General features: G+C 35.1%; 1 protein-coding gene across 2 annotated transcripts in view; it reads left to right on the top strand.

Annotated features, from left to right (window-relative positions):
- Nucleotides 1-22,262, top strand: part of LYPLAL1 (lysophospholipase like 1) — a 54,884-nt gene extending 32,622 nt beyond the window's left edge. For both annotated transcript variants that reach the window (XM_027871879.1, XM_027871880.1), the window contains 3 exons: nucleotides 2,074-2,243; nucleotides 20,921-21,036; nucleotides 21,906-22,262. In XM_027871879.1, coding sequence (XP_027727680.1) covers nucleotides 2,074-2,243; nucleotides 20,921-21,036; nucleotides 21,906-22,142 — 523 coding nt within the window. In that variant the 3' untranslated portion in view covers nucleotides 22,143-22,262. The remainder of the gene's footprint in view (nucleotides 1-2,073; nucleotides 2,244-20,920; nucleotides 21,037-21,905) is intronic.
- The last annotated feature ends 519 nt before the right edge of the window (nucleotides 22,263-22,781 follow it).

Here is a 22,781-nt window from a genome sequence, read left to right as displayed (position 1 = left end):
GCACCAATGTGCTTATAGGTCTTTTAATACAGCCTTTGGTATTGAGAGGCAGATTTAGTCTTGAGCTATGGGATCTATCTAAATCAACCTAAAACTGGGATATTTTATATCTAATATGTCAGCCTAACATTCATTCATTATGCATTATTTTTGGCTGCCTCATATGAGTGTTCTGCTGTGATATTAGAGTCTATGCTTAGAACAAGGTTTTTTTGTTTTTTTTTTTTCCTAGTGCTTCAGTCTAAATAATCACCTTGGGTATCTAATATTGAATATTATACCTCTGTTTTAACAAAGCATTTGGTAAAGGCTTTCATGTTACTCTTGTGAAAAAAAAAAAGAAAAGAAAAGTGTGGATTAGATCAGAGGTGTCAGACAAGCAGTCCCACTTGCAACATTCCCTTGTGCCACCAAACCCGATTAAAATGTAATTGAGAAATATTTAACAAAATAAAATTTAAAAATACAATGGAAATTAGATAATGTTAATATGTGATTTTCTAAGTCAGTATTCACCTATAGGTTAGTGATCCTTGTTTCTATTGAGTTTGACACCACTGGGTTAGATGACAATACAGTTAAATATATCATAATTGTTTAGACTCAAACAGTAATTATGAAGTATTCATTCTCAGCTTGGAAATTGTCAGCAGAGTGCCCCCAAGGGAGCTGTGTTTGACTCTGCCGTTATCAGTGCTGTTATCAGTGACTTAGATAAAGGTATAGATACTATATTTATCAAATATTCATATGGCAAAAGTTAGGAAGATAGCTAATATGTATGAGAGAATTAAGAAATATCTTGAAAGGGCAAAACATTGGAGTGAATTCTGTAAGGTGAGGTTTAATAGAGATTAATCAGCCTCCCTAGTCAAGACATTGAAGAAGTGGCTTGATATTTTTTCATCTGAAAAAGATCTGTGGATTTCAAGAATCACAGAATCTGATTTAAAAGAGATTTCAGAGGTTCCCTAGAACCAACATCCCGTCTTTACTATCCCAGCAGGTGGTTGTCCAGCATGTCCATTTGTCCTCTGCCTGTGTATAGGATCCATACAGATTCAAAATTTAGTTTTGTTTGGAAGTGATTACAGTTCTTTTTTTCTATAATCCTCATCGTTTGAGCAGACTTTGTCTAACCAGATATGATTACTTAAGCCAGTGATATAAATACTAACTTATGTCCAGGGCTTAACAAGAAGCTAGCCCAGTTAAAATCATTTGCTGATTATTTTTTTTATTTTTAAAATATGCTTTATTGATGTGTCTTCTCTTTTTATCAATGTTCATTAAGTGAATTTAAGAAAAATAAACTATAACCAACTTATTTTGTTGTCTTGTTTTTTATTTTTGTGTGTGTGTGTTTTTTTTAAGGGAGTTTGTGTTTGGAGGGAAAGTACTTGAGTTTTCATTAAGAATTTGAAATGTTATTATATGGAAGGAGGGCTTAATTAAAGTTCTTCTCCAAGGACGGAACTAGGGGAAGTTGGTGTAAGTTGCATAAAGGCAAATTTAGGCTTCATATAGGAAAAAAATTCTTGGCCACTAGAGCTGTCAAAAAGCTTAGATTTACCTTGGGAAGTTGCTAGTTCCCCATTATTAAAGAACTTCTGATGTAGTAGAAAGAGCATTGGGTATAGAATCAGAGGTTTCTGCTACGTAGTACCTTTCTGTCAAATAACTGAAGTCTCTCTGGCTCAACTATCAAGTGAGGAGATTGAACTAGATAAACTCAAAAATCCCTTCCAGCTCTAAATCCTATGGTCCTCTGTTAGGGATGTTACAGAGGGGTATAGGTAGAACTAAATGGCCACTGTTTTCCATTTCAACTGTGGGATTATCTGATCTTTTGATTATAAAGAAGTAGAGAGCATAGGGGATGAGATAATGAAAATGGGATTCATGCACATGTAGGTGGAAATTTTGTGGGCCTGTTGGATTTCTGGAAACTGGAAAATTTGCTCCCCATTTCAGAAACTCAAGGAATTTGAGATTATTTTCATTTTCTTAAAATTCATTTAAAACTTATCTTTGGTAGAATTAATTAAATATCTCTTTACATTTCTTTTGTAGGCCATATACACCGATGAATGGAGGACTCTCCAATGTGTGGTTTGACAGATATAAAATATCAAATGATTGCCCAGAACACCTTGAATCTATTGACTCAATGTGCCAAGTTCTTACAAGTTTGATTGATGAAGAAGTAAAAAATGGCATAAAGAAGAGTAGGATACTAGTTGGTAAGACATTCTAGTGTCAGTAATATATATAAAAGATATATTCACATATATCAAAAATATACATTAAACTATATTTGCAGTATTATATTTAAGCAATTTATGCCTTTTTATCAATAAAAATAATGTATAAATTATGCTAAACTATACATATTTGTTTTCAGTTTAATTTTATAAATATTTTAGCATGACAATTGAATTTTACTTTTACATGGTATTAGAAGATATACTTTGAGGTAATAATGTATATTTTAAGAATACCAACAAATTTTTTTCTCAACAAATCATCTTTAGCTAGTACATTATACATTTCAAAACTTCTGGGAGAAATTCATATAATTTCTCTGAGTAATTATTTAAGCAAGTGCAAGTTGCAGTCTTTAAAAGGATTTAAAAGAACACACGTGAAATTTGTTAAAACTCAAGGCTCTTCAAAACCAGTGGCCTATAGATATAGAATTTGGGCACTTTCATGTTAAACATGACTAAAATTTTTCGTTCTTAAATTGGTTTTGAAATAATTTGATATTAGATCTTACTTCTTTATCTATAGCTATCAAAACCCTGATTTATTATGTTTCCCCCTTTTCAAATTAAAACTGACAGAGAAAGAAATATTCTTGGTAAAAGGTAAGCTTGATTCTAAAGAAATTTGCAATAGAAGCTAATCACAAGGAAAAGGAATGCCCTCCTATTTCAAGTAAGATTTTAAAAACAGAACATGTTTGAGACAAGGTTTTAGGGAATTTAAACAAATTGTGTTCATTGAGCTAGGAAGAGATCACAGTACTTGCTAAGCTGCTTGAGGAAATTAGAGGTTTTCTTGAATTAGAGTAGCATTTAAGTCATTGACAAGTAGGGGAGTCAGAGTAATTAGAATTATGCACAAAATTGTATTCAATTTTCTGTTGTACATTTCTTGAAAATTTCTCCAAGTTATTAACTTAGTGGTAATAGTGTTCAGTATAGATAGTAATTTAGTTGAGGTGCATTTTTTAGCTTATACCATGTGCAGGAAATAACTGTGTTTTATTCTGTGAGGGCAGAATAAATATCAATAATGTGCCTTTCCCCATCAAATGCAATTAAATTTAACACATTTTTATTAAACTTTTACTATGTGCCATCCATTCAGTTACCTAGAACAGGATATATCATCATAGATAACTGTAATTCAGGCAGATTAATAATGCACTTAGGAGAGGTATGGGGGGGTATTCAGAACATAGAGTGATAGATCCCAACCAAGGGCCTCAAGGAAAGCCATCCCAGAGGTAGTATTTGAGTTGGATCATGAAGAATGAGTATTGTGACTGTCAGATCTGAGCGCAAAAGAAGGAATTTTATTCAGAGAACAGCAAGAACAAAACATTGAGATAGTCCTCATCAGGAGACAATGAGTACTCTAGGACTATGTAGGACATTAGGGAGAATATTAGATTAGAAAGGTTAGTTGGAAACAGATTGGATGGTATTGATTGCTGGGCTTAAGAAGTTAAATATTTTTCTATAGATAATAGGAACCAGTGTGGAGACTGCATTGATAGAAATTAATGACTCTTAGGATGTGGGGAAATGTAGAGGGAGAAGTTAAATCCTGGTTGACTTAGAGAATATTTCAAGAACCTTTAGAGTTCATTGGTTTGTGTTAGCCCCTCTCTTTATACAGATACAGTTGCTGTAGTTAAAAATAAATAAATAAAAATTCAACATCCTAATATGTCAACATATTAGACATACTCTATAGAACCTCTTAGACATACTCTTCATAAAACAAGCACACAATTTCTTACCAGTTTTACACTTAAAGCCTTTCCAGCTCAACTGGACCTGCCAGAGGTTTTATTCTCCTGGTTTATTCTCTGAGCATCCAAGATCACCTCTATGCCTTGATAAAGTATTTAAGAAAGGACACCAGCCAAACTGGAAGAATACCAGGCTTTGAGAATCTACATCCTGATCACACTTTACTTCAACAAACATTTTTTAAATACCTCAGTTCCACCTAGACTCATAGTAACCCTAGTCTTCAATGTAGTGGGCTATCATTGCAAGACCAGGATGACAGTGAGTTACTTGATAAAATGGCTCATTTTCTTCACTGTGCCCTATAGCCCCACTGCTGCAAAAATAATTTGAATTATTCAAACAGTGGATCTTTTGGTTTCACAGATTTTCCTCCCATTCAATCTCAAAGGGCTTCAGTTCATATCAGATTTCTTGACCACCCTATTCACTTCACTTGGGGTCAAAATTCAGTTGTCCCCTTTGTGCCATTACCAATATAATATGCAGATGAATTATATTAATAATACTCCTAGAGCATTCTCTCTGATACCATACCACGTGATACCGGGGCAGTTGAACTACGATGTTTTACACTGGTAGAGTTCTACCAAGATAAGTTTGTATCTCCACCAAGAACATACTCTTCAAACTATGGATGGATTCTAAGTTCACTTTAACATCTTCCAATAGGACCATAGTCCTGGCACTGGATAATTACATAGAAGAAACCACTCAAGCACATGTACAGGCCACCCTAGAAGCTTTTTTTTTTTTTTTTTTGCTTTAACTTCATTTTTAATAAAGTCTCTTCCCTGGTAGTAAGAATTGAACAGCTCTTAAGATCTAGTAAAAACTTAAGATATTTTATTGAGGCCAAAATCACTATTCAGAGAATAGAAAACGCAGTATGCAAAAACAATGTGACTTCAAAAGGCAGAGCTAAATGGTAAAGTGTTATTTTGTGATTTCCTTTTTTCTCTATTGATTTTTATAAGTATTGCTATAGTGTGTTTTTTATATCTGATTGTAAAGTATATCTCGTTTTTGTATCAGATTGTAAATTACATTTCTCCTCTCACCCCTACCATCCCTTATCTAAGAAAAAAAGTTTAGCAAAGGTAACTGACATCAGCCAAGTCCAACATTATATATAATGTTCCACACCCATAGTACTACATTTTTGCAAAGAAGGGATAGAGGTACATTCTCACAAATCTTCTTTGGATTTAAGCTTGTTCATCATAATTTCAGTGTTCGGTTTCAGTTATTTTGTTGTTGTTCTTTACATTTCCATAATTATTGTGAATAATGAATAAATGATGAATTAATGAAGCATTCATTAAGCACTGAGGATACAAATAGGAAAGTAAAACAATCCTTCCTGTCATGGAATTTACACTCAGTAATGGGGAAAAAAATCAACTGTATGTCAGAAAGGTCCCATGGTCCTTAGGATGTAGCAGCAAAGCAAACTGAATGTCTCTTTGTTAATGTCATTTCCACTGATAAAATCCTATCAGTTTCTGATGTTGAACTATTTGATGGTCTCAGGGACTTTGGTGGTAAGAACTAACTATAGCACCTGTAGGAATAGTTGGTAGGTTATATCTCTGTAGGATTTTCTTCCCAGAATGATGGCTGAGGGCACTGGACTGGAAGCATTGCTATTCCCAAGGCTCTTGGGTACAGGGTTCTAGGCTCTCCATCAGGGTTTGTGGGAGTAGTGTGGTCAGAGTAATGGTTGTAGTGTTGTGACTTGCATGACATGTGTTAACTCCTGTCTCTCCCTGTTACCTCCTGTCTCTCCCTCGGGGTGTCTTGCTGCTTTACCTAGTCTGGCTTGCCTGTCCTGTGAGTGGAAGTTGGTGAAGATGGTTCACCCCCTCTTCACAGGAGTTGCTTACCCTGATGATGGCTATTAGTGCTAGGCTAGAAGCAGTACTAGTGGTCTGTGTTATGTTGCAACTCCAGGGCTCTTGTGCCTATCTACCTTTTGGTGGCACTTAATCAGCGGTTGTCTCAGATGATGAGGAAGGAGGGGCCCTTCTCCACAGGGACTTCTCTTTTCAGTGGTGGCTACAGGGTCCATGTTGGAAGCAGGTCTGGTACTTTAGGTGACACTGCTGTTCCCAAGGCTCTTAGATTCAGGGTCCGTGACTGTCTCCATGGGAGTTTTAGGGGAGATAGTAGTCCTGGTGGTGGTTTGACTTGCTTGCCACATGCTTCCTCCTCTCTCTAAGGGTGCCTTGCTGCTTCTTTCCTATTGTTTTCCCAATTCTGCTTGCTTTACTTTGTATCCATCCATATAAGCCTTTGCAATTTTTTTGGATAGCATTTATTATGGTGCAGTAGCATTGCATTGCATTCATCTACCATGCCTTGCTTAGCCATTCTCCAATCAGTGGGCATCTATTTTGTTTCTCATTCTTTGTTGCTTAAAACAAAATTGTGCTCTAGGTATTTTGGTGTATGTGGGGCATTGGATGGGGCAGTATTATATAGTTCAGAGGTTCTTAACCTTCTTGTACCCTCTATTCAGTATGAAATTAGAAAGAAAATAACATTCTAGAGTTTGTCATACATATATACTTAAGATTTAAAATAGATTAATTTTTTATGCATTGCTTTAAAAAAAAAAAGACTATTATAGCCTGTATGTGACAAGCTGTAATAGTAAAAGTGTCTTATGCTGACAGTCTTAACCACATTTGTATCATTTAATATGGGCAACTGCACCCCCTTTCTTTCTTTCTAGTATGATTCTTTCATGTTCAGCTTATCCTCACCCTGTCAGGTAGGGGAATTTTTTTGTCTCTCAGCAAATGAAATGTCCATATACAAAATAGTTTTTCAGGTTATCAAAAAATTGTTAAACATTTATGAAAACAAAGTCAAATAAATTACTGAGATTTTTGATTCTGTTTCTTGTCAACCAATAGTTTTATTCTAGATTTACTTTTTGCTTTGAATTTAAGGACTAAAAATCCTAATTCTTAGAGATAAGTTGTTATAAATGAAAGTAAAGTCTATGGGCACATTTAGTAAAAATGGAATGTGCTTCTCTAAGTGTATTCCCCAAATACTGTCATTTCATTGATTTGAAACCAGTTCAGAGTGTCTGGTTATTGAAGAGATCCATAGCTTATCTTGTACTAGATCACTGTATGAAAATATTGAAAATTTCCAACCTCATTCATTTGATTTTGATAAGTAATAACTATTACTTAAACTTTTCAGATTCATTATAACAACTCCCTCCCTATCTGATCTTTCCTGTGCCTTCTCACCATTCTCTCTCTAATCCACAATTTTTTTATGAACATTACTGTTTGTGGAATATTTCAATAATTATTTATCAAATCCCCATAATACCACCTTGACTAGCATCTTGTACTCCATAAGGGTTCATATTCCCCTGTTTGGAAATAATATATAAAATGTCAGCTTTAGAATCAGGAAGCTCTGGCTTCAAATACCATATCTGAAACCAACTAGCTGTGCAACCTTGAAAAAGTCATTTAACTTCTCTGTACTTTAGTTTTTTTATCTGTGAAAAGGAGTAGCTTAGAAATTATTGGTCTCTAAGGTCCTTTGCACCACTAAATTCCAGAATTTGAGTTGGAAAGGACCTCTCTCACATTGAGAGCCCTTCAAACTGAAGGTAACTATTAAATAGTTCCCCTGAGTTTTCTCTTCAGGCTAAACATCCCTAATTCCTTCATTTGATCCTCATATGACAGGATTACATTAGCTGTTTGGCTACTATATCACATTGCTGATTTTGGATATGCTTGTATTTCATTAAGTCCCAAGAATTTTTTCAAACAAACCACTGACCTATTTTGTATTTGTGAATTTGATTTTTTTGTACTTAAGAATGAGACTTCCCATTTATCCGTTTTGAATGTCATCCTTCTACATTCAGCCCAGTGCTGAATTCAGGATGTTTTTGGATCCTGTTATCTAATGTGTTAGCTATCCCTCCCTTTGCATGATTTACAAATTTGATAAGCATGCCATCCATGCTTTTTTTCAAGTCATTATTAAAATGTTAAACAGCACAGACCTAAGCACAGATCCCTAAGAAACTCCACTGAAGACCCTTCTCATTGGTATACCATTTATTAACTATTTGTTGAATTTGACTATCCATTGAGGTCTAATTCATCTAATTGTATATCACTTAATCCACGTCTGTCCATCTTCTTCACAAAAATAAGACACTGATAAGCTTTGCTAAAATTTATATAAATTGTATGTAAGTTATTCTGCCAAAAAAAGGAAATGAAGATAGTCTGGCAATGATCTGTTCTTGAGTAAGTCATGTTGGCTTTTTGTCTCTACCTCTATTTTATTTCCCTTGATATTCTAGATCTTTAGTTTTTCCAAATGAATTTTGTTGTCAATTTCTATAAAGTATCACTTTGATAATTTGTATAGCATTGATATATGTATAGCATTAAAAGTATAAATTAACTTCAGTAATATTGTCATTTTTATCATGTTGACATGGCCCAGCTAAGGGCACTAAATATTCCTGTAGCTGTTTAATTTGTCCATTACTTTAAGGACCACTTTGTAATTGATTCAATTAATAATTGTATTTATTTGGAATAATTAGTTATCAATAATTTGTAGTTTTTTAGGATATGTTATTCCGAATACTGTTGCTGCCTCTCAGACTGTGTTATTATTATGTAGAATTTTATTATATAGAACTGTAGTTGATTTTTGAGGATTTATTTTGTAGCCTGGAACTTTGTTGAAGCTAATAATTGTCTCTCAATTAGTATCTTTGCTGATTCCCTAGCATTTTCCAAGTATCAGCAAATAGAGGTAGTTTTATCTCCTCTTTTTATATCTTTATTTTATTGCTAGTATTTCCAGAACTATATCAGATATAGTGGGGAGAATAGGCATCTTTGCTTTATTCTACTCTATTTATGGGATTATGTTCTAGTATATCCCCATTCACCATGTTTACTTTTGGTTTTGGATGGATACTTTTTCATGATTTAAAAATAACTTCCCTCTGTGCCTATACTTTATCAGGTTTTTAACATATGTGAGTGTTACAGTTTTTCATACTTTTTTCCATATCTATTAAGACAATAATGTCGTTTTGGATGTTTTTGTTTTTAATATGATTATTTTGATATTTTTCTAATATTGAACCATACTTGCTTCCCTATTATAATTCCAACTTAATAATGAATGATTTCTTAGATAAGTCACTGTAATCTGTTTGACAAGATTGTATTTAAACTTTTTAAATTAATGTTCATTAATGATATTGGTCTATAGTTCTTCTATGTTTTATCTTTCACCAGTTTAGGTATTAATTTTATATTCATTTCATAGAAGGATTCTGTTTGAGTACTTTCTCAATTTTGGAAAATAATTTGTGTAGTGTCAATGCTAATTATCTGTAAAAAAAGTTTGATAGAATTCTCCTGCAGATGTCAGTAAGTACCAGGAATTTCCCCCCTCCTTTGGTAGTTCTTTACAGCTCATTCTATTTCCTTTTCTGAGATTGAGTTATTTAAGCTCTCTTGTTCTACTGTTAGTTTGTGTATTTTTTTTTTTGTTGAAGGTATTTCTTTATTTCTTTTGTTTTCTTAGTTTTGTTTGTATATAACTACACATAATAATTGACTCTGGTTATTCTTTTTCTTCTGGTTTGTTGTCATTTCACCTTACTTATTCCTATTTTGTTGATTTTTATTTTCTGCCCTCTTCTTTTGAATCATATTTGTTAAGGTTTATCAATTTTATTAATCTTTTCAGAGAATCAGCTTTTAGCTTTATTTATTGTTTCTATGTTTTTTGTTTCCAGTTTATGTATTTCTCTTCCCTTTTTAAAAATCTTTTTGCTTATTATAATTTTATTTGTTGGCTTATTTTAAATACACACACACACACACACACATATATCAGTTCATTAATCATCTCTCCTTCAGTTTTGTTACCGTATGTTTTTAGGAATAGGATTTTTTCCCCTGAGGACTATTTTAGCTGCATTCCAGAAATTTTGATGTTGTTTCAGCATTATTATTTTGTTTTGCATAATTATTGTTTCTGTGATTTGGGCTTGGTGCACTTATTATTTTGGATTTCCTTTTTGAGTCTTCATTTGAATCTGTGTCTTTTGTTTGTGGTCCCTAAACCAGTTACTGTTTTTCTTTCATTATGTTCTGTAAAGGATATATTTTATATTTTCTGCCTTTTTACATAAATTATTTGCAGTATCTCTGTGCCTTAGTTACATGATCATTTTTTTTAAACTTCTGTGTTATCTTGAGAAATATGTATATTCTTTTGCAGTCCCATTTGAAGGCACCATAAGTCTTTTAGCTCTGGTTTCTCCAGAAATTTGTTCAGTCCATGTTTTTCCTTTTCATTATTTTTCTTTTATAATTATTCAGAGCTTTTTTCCTGATACCAAAGTGGACATTGAAATCTCTTGTTACTATTATTACTCTCAATGATACTTTGTCACTCAATTAATGTTTCTTTTATGAATTTGTATGCTAAGAAATTTAGAATATGTAAGCTTAATATTGATATTGGTTTGTTGCTTTTGGTTCCTTTCAGCATATTGCAGTTTCCTTGTTTGTGGCCACTCGTGAGGGAGTGAGTGCTTGATCATAGTTCTAAGGCAGAAAGAAGCACTAGTTCTTGCAGCTCCAGGATAGCAAAGGACGTGGTCAAAGTTCCATGGTCAAGAAGAACATGTTAGCAGCTACAGGGGAACAAGGTCTCCAGTAAAAACTGGAGTACAGACCAGGAAAACAGTGACCACGCTTAGATCATACCACCTTGGAAACACTGAAAAATTACAGAATGCCTGGAGCTAGCTTGAAAACAGCAGCAAAAAAAAAAAAAAAAAACCTGAAGCTTGGTTCAGTACTCCCTCTATCTCAGGAGCATAGCTCAACTTTAAAATAAGGTTAAAAGTCAAGAAATAGGCTAGGGATACAGATTTCTAGGAGACAAGAAGGCGGAATAAGAACAAACTCCAGGAGGCACAGCTCCAGTCAGGCAGGTAGGTCTCTGCCAACATCCAAACCTCTTGGTACTTCATCACAACTCTAGGAGGCATGACTCGAGGTGGGTAGGCATCCTTCAGCGGCCAAACCTTCCAGTACTTCAAAGCAGCCTGGTAGAGCAGGCTTCCTGTAGGGGCCAACCCAAGAGATTCAGTGTTGCTGAGCCCAGCTTAGCACCAGGTAAGCTGCCAGACCCCTACAGCCTCCAGCTGCCAGCACCATAGGCCCCAGCACACAAAGTCAGTGACCAGGTCCTTGCTCCTAGCACAAGAGGCTTAGGTCAGTGCCCCCTGTGCTCCAGAGTGAGAGCTCAATTTTAAAAGCGAGGAAATAAGCAAACACCATGAGCAAAAAGCAGAAATAGACAGTGACCATGAATTCTTACTATGGGACCAGGGAAGATCAAAACACAAATTCAGAAGAGGACAACATTGTCAAGATACCCACATCTGAAACCTCAAAGGGGAGTATGAATATGTCTCAGGCCCCAAAAGCCTTCTTGGAAGAGCTCATGAAGGATTTTAAAAGTCAAATAAAAGAGGTAGAAGAAAAATTGGGACAAGAAATGAGAGCAATGCAAGAGATAGTCAATAACTTGGAAAGGGAATGGCAAAAATTGACTGTGGAAAACAACTCCTTAAAAAATAGAATTGGCCAAATGGAAAAGGAGGTATGAAAACTCACTGAAGAGAACTCCTTATAAAGTAAAATGGGCCTGGGGCAACTAGGTGACACGGTGGATAGAGTATCAGCCCTGGAGTCAGAAGGACCTGAATTCAAATCCAACCTCAGATGCTTGACAGTTACTAGCTGTGTGACCTTAGACAAGTTACAACTACCTCCCCCCCCCAAAAAAAGTAAAATGGGCCAAATGGAAAAGGAGGTACAAAATCTGATTGAAGAAAACAAATCATTAAAAATTAGAATTGGATAAGTGGAAGCTAATGACTCTATAGGACATCAAGAATCGGTCAGAGTCAAAACAGTGAAAAAATAGAAGAAAACATGAAATATCAAAAATAACCAACCTAGAAAATAGATCCAAGAGAGAGAATTTTAAAATTATTGGTCTACCTGAAAGCCATGATAAAAAAGAGCCTAGACAGCATCTTTCAAGAAATCACAAGGAAAACTGTCCTGAGTTCCTAAACTAGAGGGTAAAATAGTCATCAAAAGAATCCACCAATCACCTCCTGAAAGAGATCCCAAATTGAAAATACTAAGAAATATTGTAGCCAAATTCCAAAAGTATCAGGTCAAAGAGAAAATACTGCAAGAAGCCAGAAGGAAACAATTTAAACATCATGGAACAACCATCAGGATTATGCAGGACCTTGCAGCTTCTACATTAAAAAATTGGAGGGCTTGGAATATGATATTCCATAAGGCAAAACAACTTGGATTACAACTAAGGATCAAGTACTCAGTGAAAACTGAGCATACTCTTTCCAGGGAGGAGATGGACATTCAATGAAGTAGAGGACTTCTCAACCTTCCTGATGAAAAGACCTGAGCTCAACAGAAAATTTGATCTTCAAATACAAGACTCAAGAGAGGCATAAAAAGGTAATCAGGAAAGAAGAAAAAAGAAAACATGTTATTCAGTGAGAGTAAACTGTTTACAATCCAACATGGGAAGATAACACTTGTAACTTGTAAATCTTGAGAACTATATCTTTATTATGACACTTAGAAGGGGTATACATAAACAGAGAGCTTGGGTATAAGTTCACTTTGATGTGATGATAGAAATTCTAATTAAGTGGTGGAAAGGGATTGTATTGGGAAAAGAGGAAAGGAGGAGGCAGAAAAGGGAAAATTACATCACATAAAGAGGCACAAAGACATTCAATAGAGGGAACAAAGGGAGGGAGATGAGCGTTGGTTGAACCTTACTTGCATCAGATTTGGCTCAAAGATGGAATAGCATAATCAGTTAGTTATAGAAACCTAACTTACCTTATAGGAAGTAGGAGAGGGAAAGGGAAATTAAAAGGAGGGGGTGGATAGAAGGGAGGAAAGAAGTAGTAAGGTAAAGGGGGAAGAAAGGGGAAGAGTCTGATAGAAGGCAGGGCAGATTGAGGGAGGTGGTGGTCAAAAGCAAAACTCTAGTGAGGAGGGAAAGACAGAAAGGAGAGAAAAGCATAAACAGGGAGAAATAGGGTGGAGAGAAAGACACAGATAGTAATCATAACTGTGAATGGGAGAAATTCAACCATAAAATGGAAGTGGAGAGCAGAGTGGATTAAAAATCAGAATCCTGCAATATATTGTTTACAAGAAACATATTTGAAGCAGAGAGATACATGCAGAGTAAAGGTAAAAGGCTAGAGTAGAATATATTATGCTTCAGCTGAAATAGAAAAAGCAGTTGTAGCAATCCTGATCTCAGACAAAGTAAAAGCAAAAATAGATTTAATTAAAAGAGATAAGGAGGAAACTATATCTTTTTTTGTTTGTTTGTTTTGGTTTTTTTGTTTTTTGGGCAACTGGGGTTAAGTGACTTGCCCAGGGTCACACAGCTAGTAAGTATCAAGTGTTTGGTCTGAGGCCAGATTTGAACTCAGGTCCTCCTGACTTCAGGGCCAGTGCTCTATCCACTGCGCCACCTAGCTGCCCCAAAACTACATCTTGCTAAAAATGTACCATAGACAATGAAGTAATATCATTATTAAACATATACGCAGCAAGTGGTATAGCATCTAGATTCTTAAGAGGAGAAGTGAAGGGAGTTACAGGAAGAAATAGGTGCTGGTTTCATATAAAAAATACAGCTTATCCATTGATTGAACAAGCATTCATTAAGCACTTACCTACTTACTGTTAGACACTGTGCTACATCTCTTTATCTGGAGATAAAGAGGAAAAAAAAAGTCCTCAGGGTGCTTACATTGAGATTCAGGAGGTATACAGATAAGAAAATTTGAAATAAAGAGTAACTGGAGAAAGGGACTAACATTTGGGAGAATTAGGAAAAGCTTAATAGGGGTTGAGTTGTGCTTTGAACACAGGTAGGGTTCCAAGAGGTGGAAGTAAGGAGAAAAACCATTCCATGCATGGCAATCTATGCTAAGGCATGGGGGCTGGAAATAGAATAGAAATCTCCAGGACAGATAGGCCAGTTTGGTTAGAACATAAATCGTGACAAAGTAATATGGAAACAATTGGGAAGAGTTGGTTGGATCTAGCTTATGAAGGATTTAATGTTTTTTTATTCTGAACTTAAAAAATAAAACAAGCATTTCTATAACAAAACAGAACAATTCCTATTTTGTCCCAGAGATATGATGGGACACTCATTCTTCCTAAGCAGTGGAGTGTCATAGTCAGATTTGAGCTTTAGAAATATCAACTTGGTCACTTTGTAAAGGACGCATAGGTAGGGGGGTGGGAGACAAAGGGCAGGAAGAATCAGTAGGCTATTAAAATAATCAGTGATAGAGGTGCTGAAGTCTTGATCTAGGGTAGTGGCCATTGAATGGAGAGAAAAGAATAGGTTCAAGAGATATGGAAGTCAAGGAAAAAGAAGAAATATCTGAGATTGAGTCTTTATTTGTGAAGCTGAATGAATGGAAAGATGATGGTAGCCTGGCTAGAGACAGGTAAGTTAAGAGGAGGGGTGATTTTAGGAGAAAAGATGAGTCCTGTTGTGTAAGTGAACATTAAAATCTTGAAGAAATTTAGCACTAATACTCAAGTCTTATTTGGAATTTTTGTTTTGACATCAGTAGGATTTCTTTTTTCCTTGACTTAGCTGCTTTTAGATCAGTGTTATTTTCCTCCATATGGTTAATTTCACTTAATCACAATTGTCTAACAAAGGTTATGTTATTATTATGTGATATCCCCTACTGGGCAAAGAAGAATTACAAATGAATTCATAGCAATCTAGAAATTCCTGGCACATAGCAGGTGCTTAATAAGTGCTTGTTGATCGAGCTTTTGGCTCCTCAGATTAGCTATATAAGATAGATATGAAGCATTGAAAAATTGCATTTGGATCTTGGCCTAATTTTAGTTCATAAGGGTAACATTTTCAATTTGGGGCACCTTTCCTTTTCTTTCTTTTGATTGATAGCATTTATCATTATATTGTATTCCATTCTAAATTCTGATTCTATTTATTATAGCCTTTTAAAAATATTTATTTATTTACTTTTGGTTTTCAACATTCTCTTCCATAAGATTTTGAATTCTAAATTTTCTTCTCTTCCCTCCCCTCACCCATCTCCAAGATGGTGTGCAATCTGATACAGGTTTTCTATATACATTCATATTAAACATATTTTTACTTCAGTCATGCTATAAAGAAGAATTAGAATGAATGGGAGGAAGCACATGAAAGAAGAAACAAACAAAAAAAGAGAGAGAGAGAGCAAATACTGTGCTTTGGTCTATATTCAGACTCCATAGTTTTGTTTTGTTTTTTTTTCAGCTTGTGGATAGCATTTTTCATCATGAATTTTTTTTTTTGAGTTGTCTTAGATCCTTGCATTGTTAAGAAGAGCTAAGTTTATCACAGTTAGTCATCACACAATGTAGCTGTTACTGTGTAGTGTTCTTCTGGTTCTGCTCACTTCACTTAGCATCAGTTCATGTAAGTCTTTCCAGGTTTTTCTGAATTCCTCCTGCTCATCCTTTCTTATGGAATAATAGTATTCCATTATATTCATATACCACAGCTTGTTCAGCCATTCCACAGTTGATGGGCATCCCCTCAATTTTCAATTCTTGACCACCACAAAAAGAGTTGCTATAAATATTTTTGTACTTGTAAGTCCTTTTCCCCTTTTTTTTTTTTTTTTTTTGGCTAGGCAGTGGGGTTAAGTGACTTGCCCAAGGTCACGCAGCTAGTAAGTGTTACGTGTCTGAGGCCGAGATTTGAACCTGAGTCCTCCTAAATCCAGGGCGGGTACTCCATCCACTGCCCAACCTAGCTGCCCTATACTTTATTTTTTCTTTCACCCTTGATTTTACTGGAAGTGTTCAAGCTTTTCCCCATTACATATAATGCTTGCTGATAGTGTTCACTGGATGCTACTTATCATTTTAAGGAAGACTCCACATTCATTCCTGTTCTCTCCAATGTTTTTAATAGGAATGGATGTTGTATTTTGTCAGAAGCTTTTTTCTGCGTTTATTGAGATAATCATATGATTTGTAAGTTTTGTTGTTGATATGGTCAGTTATACTGACAGTTTTCCTGATGTTGAACCAGCACTGCATTCCTGGTATAAATCCTACCTGGTCATGATGTATTATCGTCCTGATAAATTTCTGTAATCTCTTTACTGATTTTTTTTTAATTTTTGCATCTATATTCACTAGGGAAATTGTTCTATAATTTTCTTTCTCTGTTTGGCTCTTCCTGGTTTAGGTATTAGCACCATATTTGTATCATAAAAAGAATTTGGTAGGACTTCTTCTTTGCCTATTTTTCTAAATAGTTTATATAGTATTGGAATTAATTGTTCTTTAAATATTTGATAGAATTCACTTATAAGTTTATCTGGCCCTGGAGATTTTTTTCTGAGGGAGTTTCACTGATGGCTTGTTCAATTTCTTTTTTCTGAAATGGGATTATTTAAGTATTTTATTTCCTCTTCCATTAATCTGGGCAATTTATATTTTTGTAAATATTCATCCATTTCTCTAAGATTGTCAAATTTATTGGCATACAGTTAGGCAAAATCACTCCTAATTATTGTTTTAATTTTCTCTTGATCGTAAATTCATCTTTTTCATTTTTGATACTGGTAATTTGGTTTTTTCTTTTTTTTAATCAAATTACCCAAAGGCTTATCTATTTTTTTTTCATAAAATTAGGTCGTATTTATTTATTTATTAGTTCGATAGTTTCCTTAATTTCAGTTTCATTAATCTCTCCTTTGGTTTTCAGAATTTCTGATTTGGTATTTAATTAGGGATTTTTAATTTGTTCTTTTTCTAGCTTTTTTAGTTGCATGCCCAATTCGTTAATCTCCTCTTTCTCTATTTTATTCATGTAAACATTTAGAGATATAAAACTTCCCCTAAGAACCACTTTCACTGCATCCCATAAGTTTTGGTATGTTGTCTCATTATTGCCATTCTCTTGGATGAATTTATTGATTGTTTCTGTGATTTGTTGTTTGACCCACTCATTCTTTAGGATTAGATAAGTTTCCAATTAATTTTTAGTCTATCTTTCCATGGCCCTTTATTCCATGTCATTTTTATTGCATCATGATCTGAAAAGGATGTATGTAATCTTTCTGCATTGGATTGTGAGGTTTTTATGCTCTAATAAATGATCACTTTTTGTGTAGGAGCCATGTACTACTGAGAAAAGGTATATTCCTTTCTATCCCCATTTAGTTTTCTCCAGAAGTCAACCATATCTAACTTTTCTAAAATTCTTTTCACCTCCTTAACTTCTTTCTTATTTATTTTGTGGTTAGATTAATCTAGTTCTGAGAGGGGGAGATTGAGGTCCCACACTAGTATACTTTTGCTGTCTATTTCTTCTTGTAACTCCCTTAACTTCTTCTCTAAGAATCTGGATGCTATACCACTTATTGCATATATGTTTAATAATGATATTACTTCATTGTCTGTGGTACTTTTTAGCAGGTTATAGTTTCCTTCCTTATCTCTTTTAATTAGATCTGTTTTTGCTTTTTCCTTGTCTGAGATCAGGATTGCTACCCCTGCTTTTTTTTTTAATTTTCAGTTGAAGTATAATATATTCTTCTTCAGCCTTTCACCTTTACTCTGTGTGTATCACTCTGCTTCAGATGTATTTCTTGTAAACAACATATTGTAGGATTCTGGTTTTTAATCCACTCTGCTCTCCACTTCCATATTATGGTTGAGTCCATCCAATTCACATTCATAGTTATGATTACTGTGTCTTTCTCTACATCCTATTTTCTCCCCGTTTATGCTTTTCCTTCTCCTTTCCCTTTTTTACTCCTCACTAGTGTTTTGCTTCTGACCACCGCCTCCCTCGATCTGCCCTCCCTTCTGTCTACCTCCTCCCTTTAACTTTCCCTTTCCCCTCCTTCCCATAAGATATGTTTCTATAAGTAATTGATTATGCTGTTCTGTCTTTGAGCCAAATCTGATGAAAGTAAGGTTCAACCAATGCTCATCTCCCTTCCTTCTTTCCCTCTGTTGTAATAGATCTTTGTTCCTCTCCATGTAATGTAACCCTTTTCTGCCTCCTCCTTTCTTCTTTTCCCAGTACAATCCCTTTTCACCTCTTAATTAGATTTTTTATCATCACATCAAAGTCAACTAATACTCAAGCTCTCTATCTATGTATACCCCTTCTAAGTGTCGTAGTAAAGATACAGTTCTCAAGAGTTAACAGATGTCATCTTCCCATGTTGGGTTATAAACAGTTCGCCCTCATTGAATAACATGTTTTCTTTTTTCTTTGCTGATTACCTTTTTATACCTCTCTTGAGTCTTGTATTTGAAGATCAAATTTTCTGTTGAGCTCAGGTTTTTTCATCAGGAAGGTTTGGAAGTACCCTATTTCATTGAATGTCCATCTCCTCCCCCGAAAGATTATGCTCAATTTTACTGGCTAGTTGATCCTTGGTTGTAATCCAAGCACCACTGCTTTATGGAATATCATATTCCAAGCCCTTGTAGAAGCTACACGGTCCTGTATAATCCTAACTGTGGTTCCGCAATATTTAAATTGATTTTTTTTGGCTGCTTGAAGTATTTTCTCCTTGACCTGATAATTCTGGAATTCGGCTACAATATTCCTTGGCATTTTCCTTCTGGGATCTCTTTCAGGAGGTGATTGGTGGATTCTTTTGGTGACTGTTTTACCTCTGGTTCTAGGACCTCAGGACAGTTTTGCTTAATGATTTCTTGAAAGGTGCTGTCCAGGCTTTTTTTTTTTTTAATCATGGTTTTCAGATAGACCAATAATTCTTAAATTTTCTCCCCTAGATCTGTTTTCCAGGTCAGTTGTTTTCCCAATGAGGTATTTTATGTTTTCTAATATTTTTTCATTCTTTCAATTTTGTTTGACTGATTCTTGATGATTCCTAAACTCATTAGCTTCCACTTGCCCAATTAAAATTTTTAATGAACTATTTTCTTCAGTTAGCTTTTGTGCCTCCTTTTCCACTTGGTCAATTGTAATTTTTAAGGAGTTGTTTTGTATAGTCAATTTTTGTCCTTCCTTTTCCAAGCTGTTGACTCTCTCTTGCATACCTCTCATTTCTTTTCCCAATTTTTCTTCTACCTCTCTTATTTGACTTTTAAAATTTTTCTTGAGCTCTTCCAAGAAGGTTTTTTGGTCTGGATACATGTTCATATTCCCCTTTGAGGTTTCAGATGTGAGTATCTTGACAATGTTGTCCTCTTCTGAATTTGAGTTTTTAATCTTCCCTGTCTCCATAGTAAGAATCTGTTACCATTGTCTGTTTCTGCTTTTTGTTCACGATATTTGCCTATTTCCTGGTTTTTAAAGTTGAGCTCTCCTGCTGGAGCACAGGGGGCACTGACCAATGCTTCTTGTGCTGGGAGCCAGGGGACCTGGTCACTGGATTTGTGCACTAGGACCTAAGGTGCTGGCAGCCGGAGGCTGTAGGGGTCTGGCAGCTGCTAGTGGTGGTGTTTGTCATGTGCTGAGTCCAGGTGGGTTTTTTCTGCATGTTCTCTGTGCTACACTGAAGCTCTCAGGGGCATGGGATCTGGGCCCTGGAGGTTGCCTGCCAGCCTAGAGCTGCACTGAAGCATGGGGAGGTTGAGTTGCTAGAGGAGTCATGTTTGTCAGTACACATGATGGTTCTGTGAGGTAGAGTCTGATGGTTCTCCTGGCTGTGCCAAGGCACACAGAGGTCCTGGTGTTGGCACTTGCCTGCTCCACCACCCTAGGGCTCAGAATCTCCTGCTGGTTTGCTGAGGTGTGGCTTGCCACTGGCTTTCCTTGAGGCTTCCTGTCCTATACTGGTCCTTTTCCACCAGAGTGAGAGGGACCTTTCCAATTAATTCCCCAGGCCTCCCTGGCTGAAAGAGTACTGTGCCCTTCTTTCTGCTGGCTCCATGGTGTTCCAGGATTTTTCCTAGGACAGTATTTTATGGGTTTTTAGAGGTTAATAAAGGGGGAGTGATAGCGACTTACTGCTTACTCTGCCATCTTGGCTCTCAGAAGTTTTTATTATAATCTTAATACCAGTGATATATGACCTCATCATCTTCATTTTAGTGCTGAAAATTAAATGAATAAGTAGTTCTAACTTGGATGATAAGCCAAATATACTCGACCCTCAAATGAATGTCTTATTAGAACACTGGTTGAAAGTTTTAATAAAGGTTCAAAAATTAAGTGGGCTTTGAAATAAATAGCCCTTCTCTTCTTAATTTTTTTCTCTAGAGAAGAGAGTGTTTGGCAGTGTTAGATAAACACCTGGCTATGACTTAAAAAAAAAAAAAAACACAGAAAGCGTCTCAAGCTGCTCAACTATCCTAATGATATTTTCTTTCCATATTTATTTTACTAAATCTTCCCTGCTTGAAGCACTAAAAAGAAAACTGCATAGACTTTTTCTTAATGACTTTTTTTCTATTTGTACAAAGAACACAAACAATAGACAAGTCACTATAGAAAAATAATTTTACAAAGTGTGAAAGGTTCACTGGAACAGGTTAACTTCTATTTGATAAAATTTTACAAAACTCTGTATTGAGTTTTGAGATACTTTTTAGCTCTAGGCTGCTTTAAAGGTCTTTAAGCACTTGTACGTGAAGATACAGGTGATGTTCTAATGTTTTATGTAAGTGATTTGAACTTTTGTTTTAATTGCTGCTTAGACTAATATAATTTGTTGCCTCTAGGAGGATTTTCAATGGGTGGATGCATGGCACTACATTTAGCATTTAGGAAGCATCGTGATCTAGCTGGAGTATTTGTACTTTCTGGTTTTCTCAATAAAACATCTGCTGTTTATCAGGTAAGTTACAAACTTAAAAAAATACTTTGTACAGCATATATAGGTTGCTACTATAAAAAAGATAATTTAACAACAATAATAACAACTACACAGCATTTTCTGGGAATTAATGATAATTGTGAAGTTAATTGGTTGTGGCCAATTGATATTGAAAATACTAAAAACATTATTCAGTGAAACATTTGAGGGAAAAGATTTTTGAATCCCATTACACTCTCTGTGGCAAAGCATATGAATATGCTACATATATGTATGTGACAGAGTTATGTCAAATTTTGTACAGTGTATCACGAACAAACTGTGACAAGTCATTTATAAAATTTTTCTACAGCAGTTTTTTTTTTCTACTGAAGTGTTGGAGTAATTTATTAGTAGACGCTTCTTTATCAAGAGTAGATACTATATAGGTGGCATAGCAGTTCATTCAAGCATATAAATTCCCTTATCCTTCCATCTTCTTCTTCTCTATCCTATACCTTGGTCAGGCAATCCATTATTCCTCTTCAGGAAAAGAGATTGTGGTTCTCCCCTCTCAGCCACTAAAGGAGGTACTCCATACTGTCTCTTCAATTCCATTAATAGAGAGCCCACAAGTCACTTCTTCAGCCTCTAGGTGATTAGTCCATGTGAACCTTAGGAGTTCTGCCAACCCCTTAGCTAAGGCCTCATCCTGGTCCTCTTGTGAGAAACTTGAATCTGAGACAGTTTCACTGTATCTTCTTCCCCTCAGCTATTTTCTTACTGATGTAGCTTTAAGAAGATCAGAATTTTATGCTAACCCCTCAGTTTCTAAGCCATCTTTGTCCTGTTCATAGGTGATAGTTAATTAAATTGTTGATATAGAACTTTTTTTTTCCCCTTCTCACTAGGCTCTTCAGAAGAATGAAGGTACACTTCCTGAATTATTTCAGTGTCATGGCACTACTGATGAGTTAGTTCTTCATTCATGGGGTGAAGAGACAAATTCAATTTTGAAATCATTGGGAGTAAGCACAACATTTCATAGCATTCCAAATCTTTATCATGAGCTAAGCAGAAGTGAGCTAGAGAAATTAAAGTCTTGGGTTCTTGAGAAGCTACCAAAAAAAATACAAAAAACCAAATGAATAAATCAAGTGTTTATGTTTTTAAATTGTATGTATTTGTAATGTCCTTATTATGAGAAGTAGACTTTGCTGTCAAATATTGTATAATCAGTGATGACTCCAATTAAACTGTTAAAACTAGTATCATGTGTCTAATCTAAAACTTGTATCTAATCATTCTTTATGTTAGCTTTTTTACTTTTTGTACTTTTCCCTCTATTACCAATAGTAATTTAATGCCTCACAGTAGTAGCTCTGTAGTTTGTAGAGTTAGACAATTTCACAAAATTATATTAAATGATCTTTATAATATCCCTATGTGCAATTTGTATGTAACAAGCTTAGAAGGGTCAGTGTAGTCTGAGGTTGATCACTTCTATTTATAGGTTAACCCTCAAGCCTTACTTGATTCATTCTAATATTTAATCTCATCATCCCAAATTTTAAGGCAGTCAAGGGGTTTATTGGAATTTTTCCTCATTAATTAATGTAATTTTAAAGTCTTTCAATCAACTAAGCTCAATTGCCCCACCCTAGTCCATCAGATATTACTTAATTAACTAAAGAAATCTTCCTTCTTATGAGTAGTTGTTCTCTATATATTAAAACTCCTAATCTCTTAGAATTAAACATATCTTAAAGTTATTGAATATGTTATTA

This window comes from Vombatus ursinus, unplaced genomic scaffold, assembly GCF_900497805.2.
Source record: "Vombatus ursinus unplaced genomic scaffold, bare-nosed wombat genome assembly UNPS02014798.1, whole genome shotgun sequence".
In the NCBI taxonomy this organism is placed as follows: Eukaryota; Metazoa; Chordata; class Mammalia; order Diprotodontia; family Vombatidae; genus Vombatus; species Vombatus ursinus.
The sequence above is the reverse complement of the archived record's forward strand: the minus strand, read 5'-3'. Positions and strand labels throughout refer to the sequence as shown.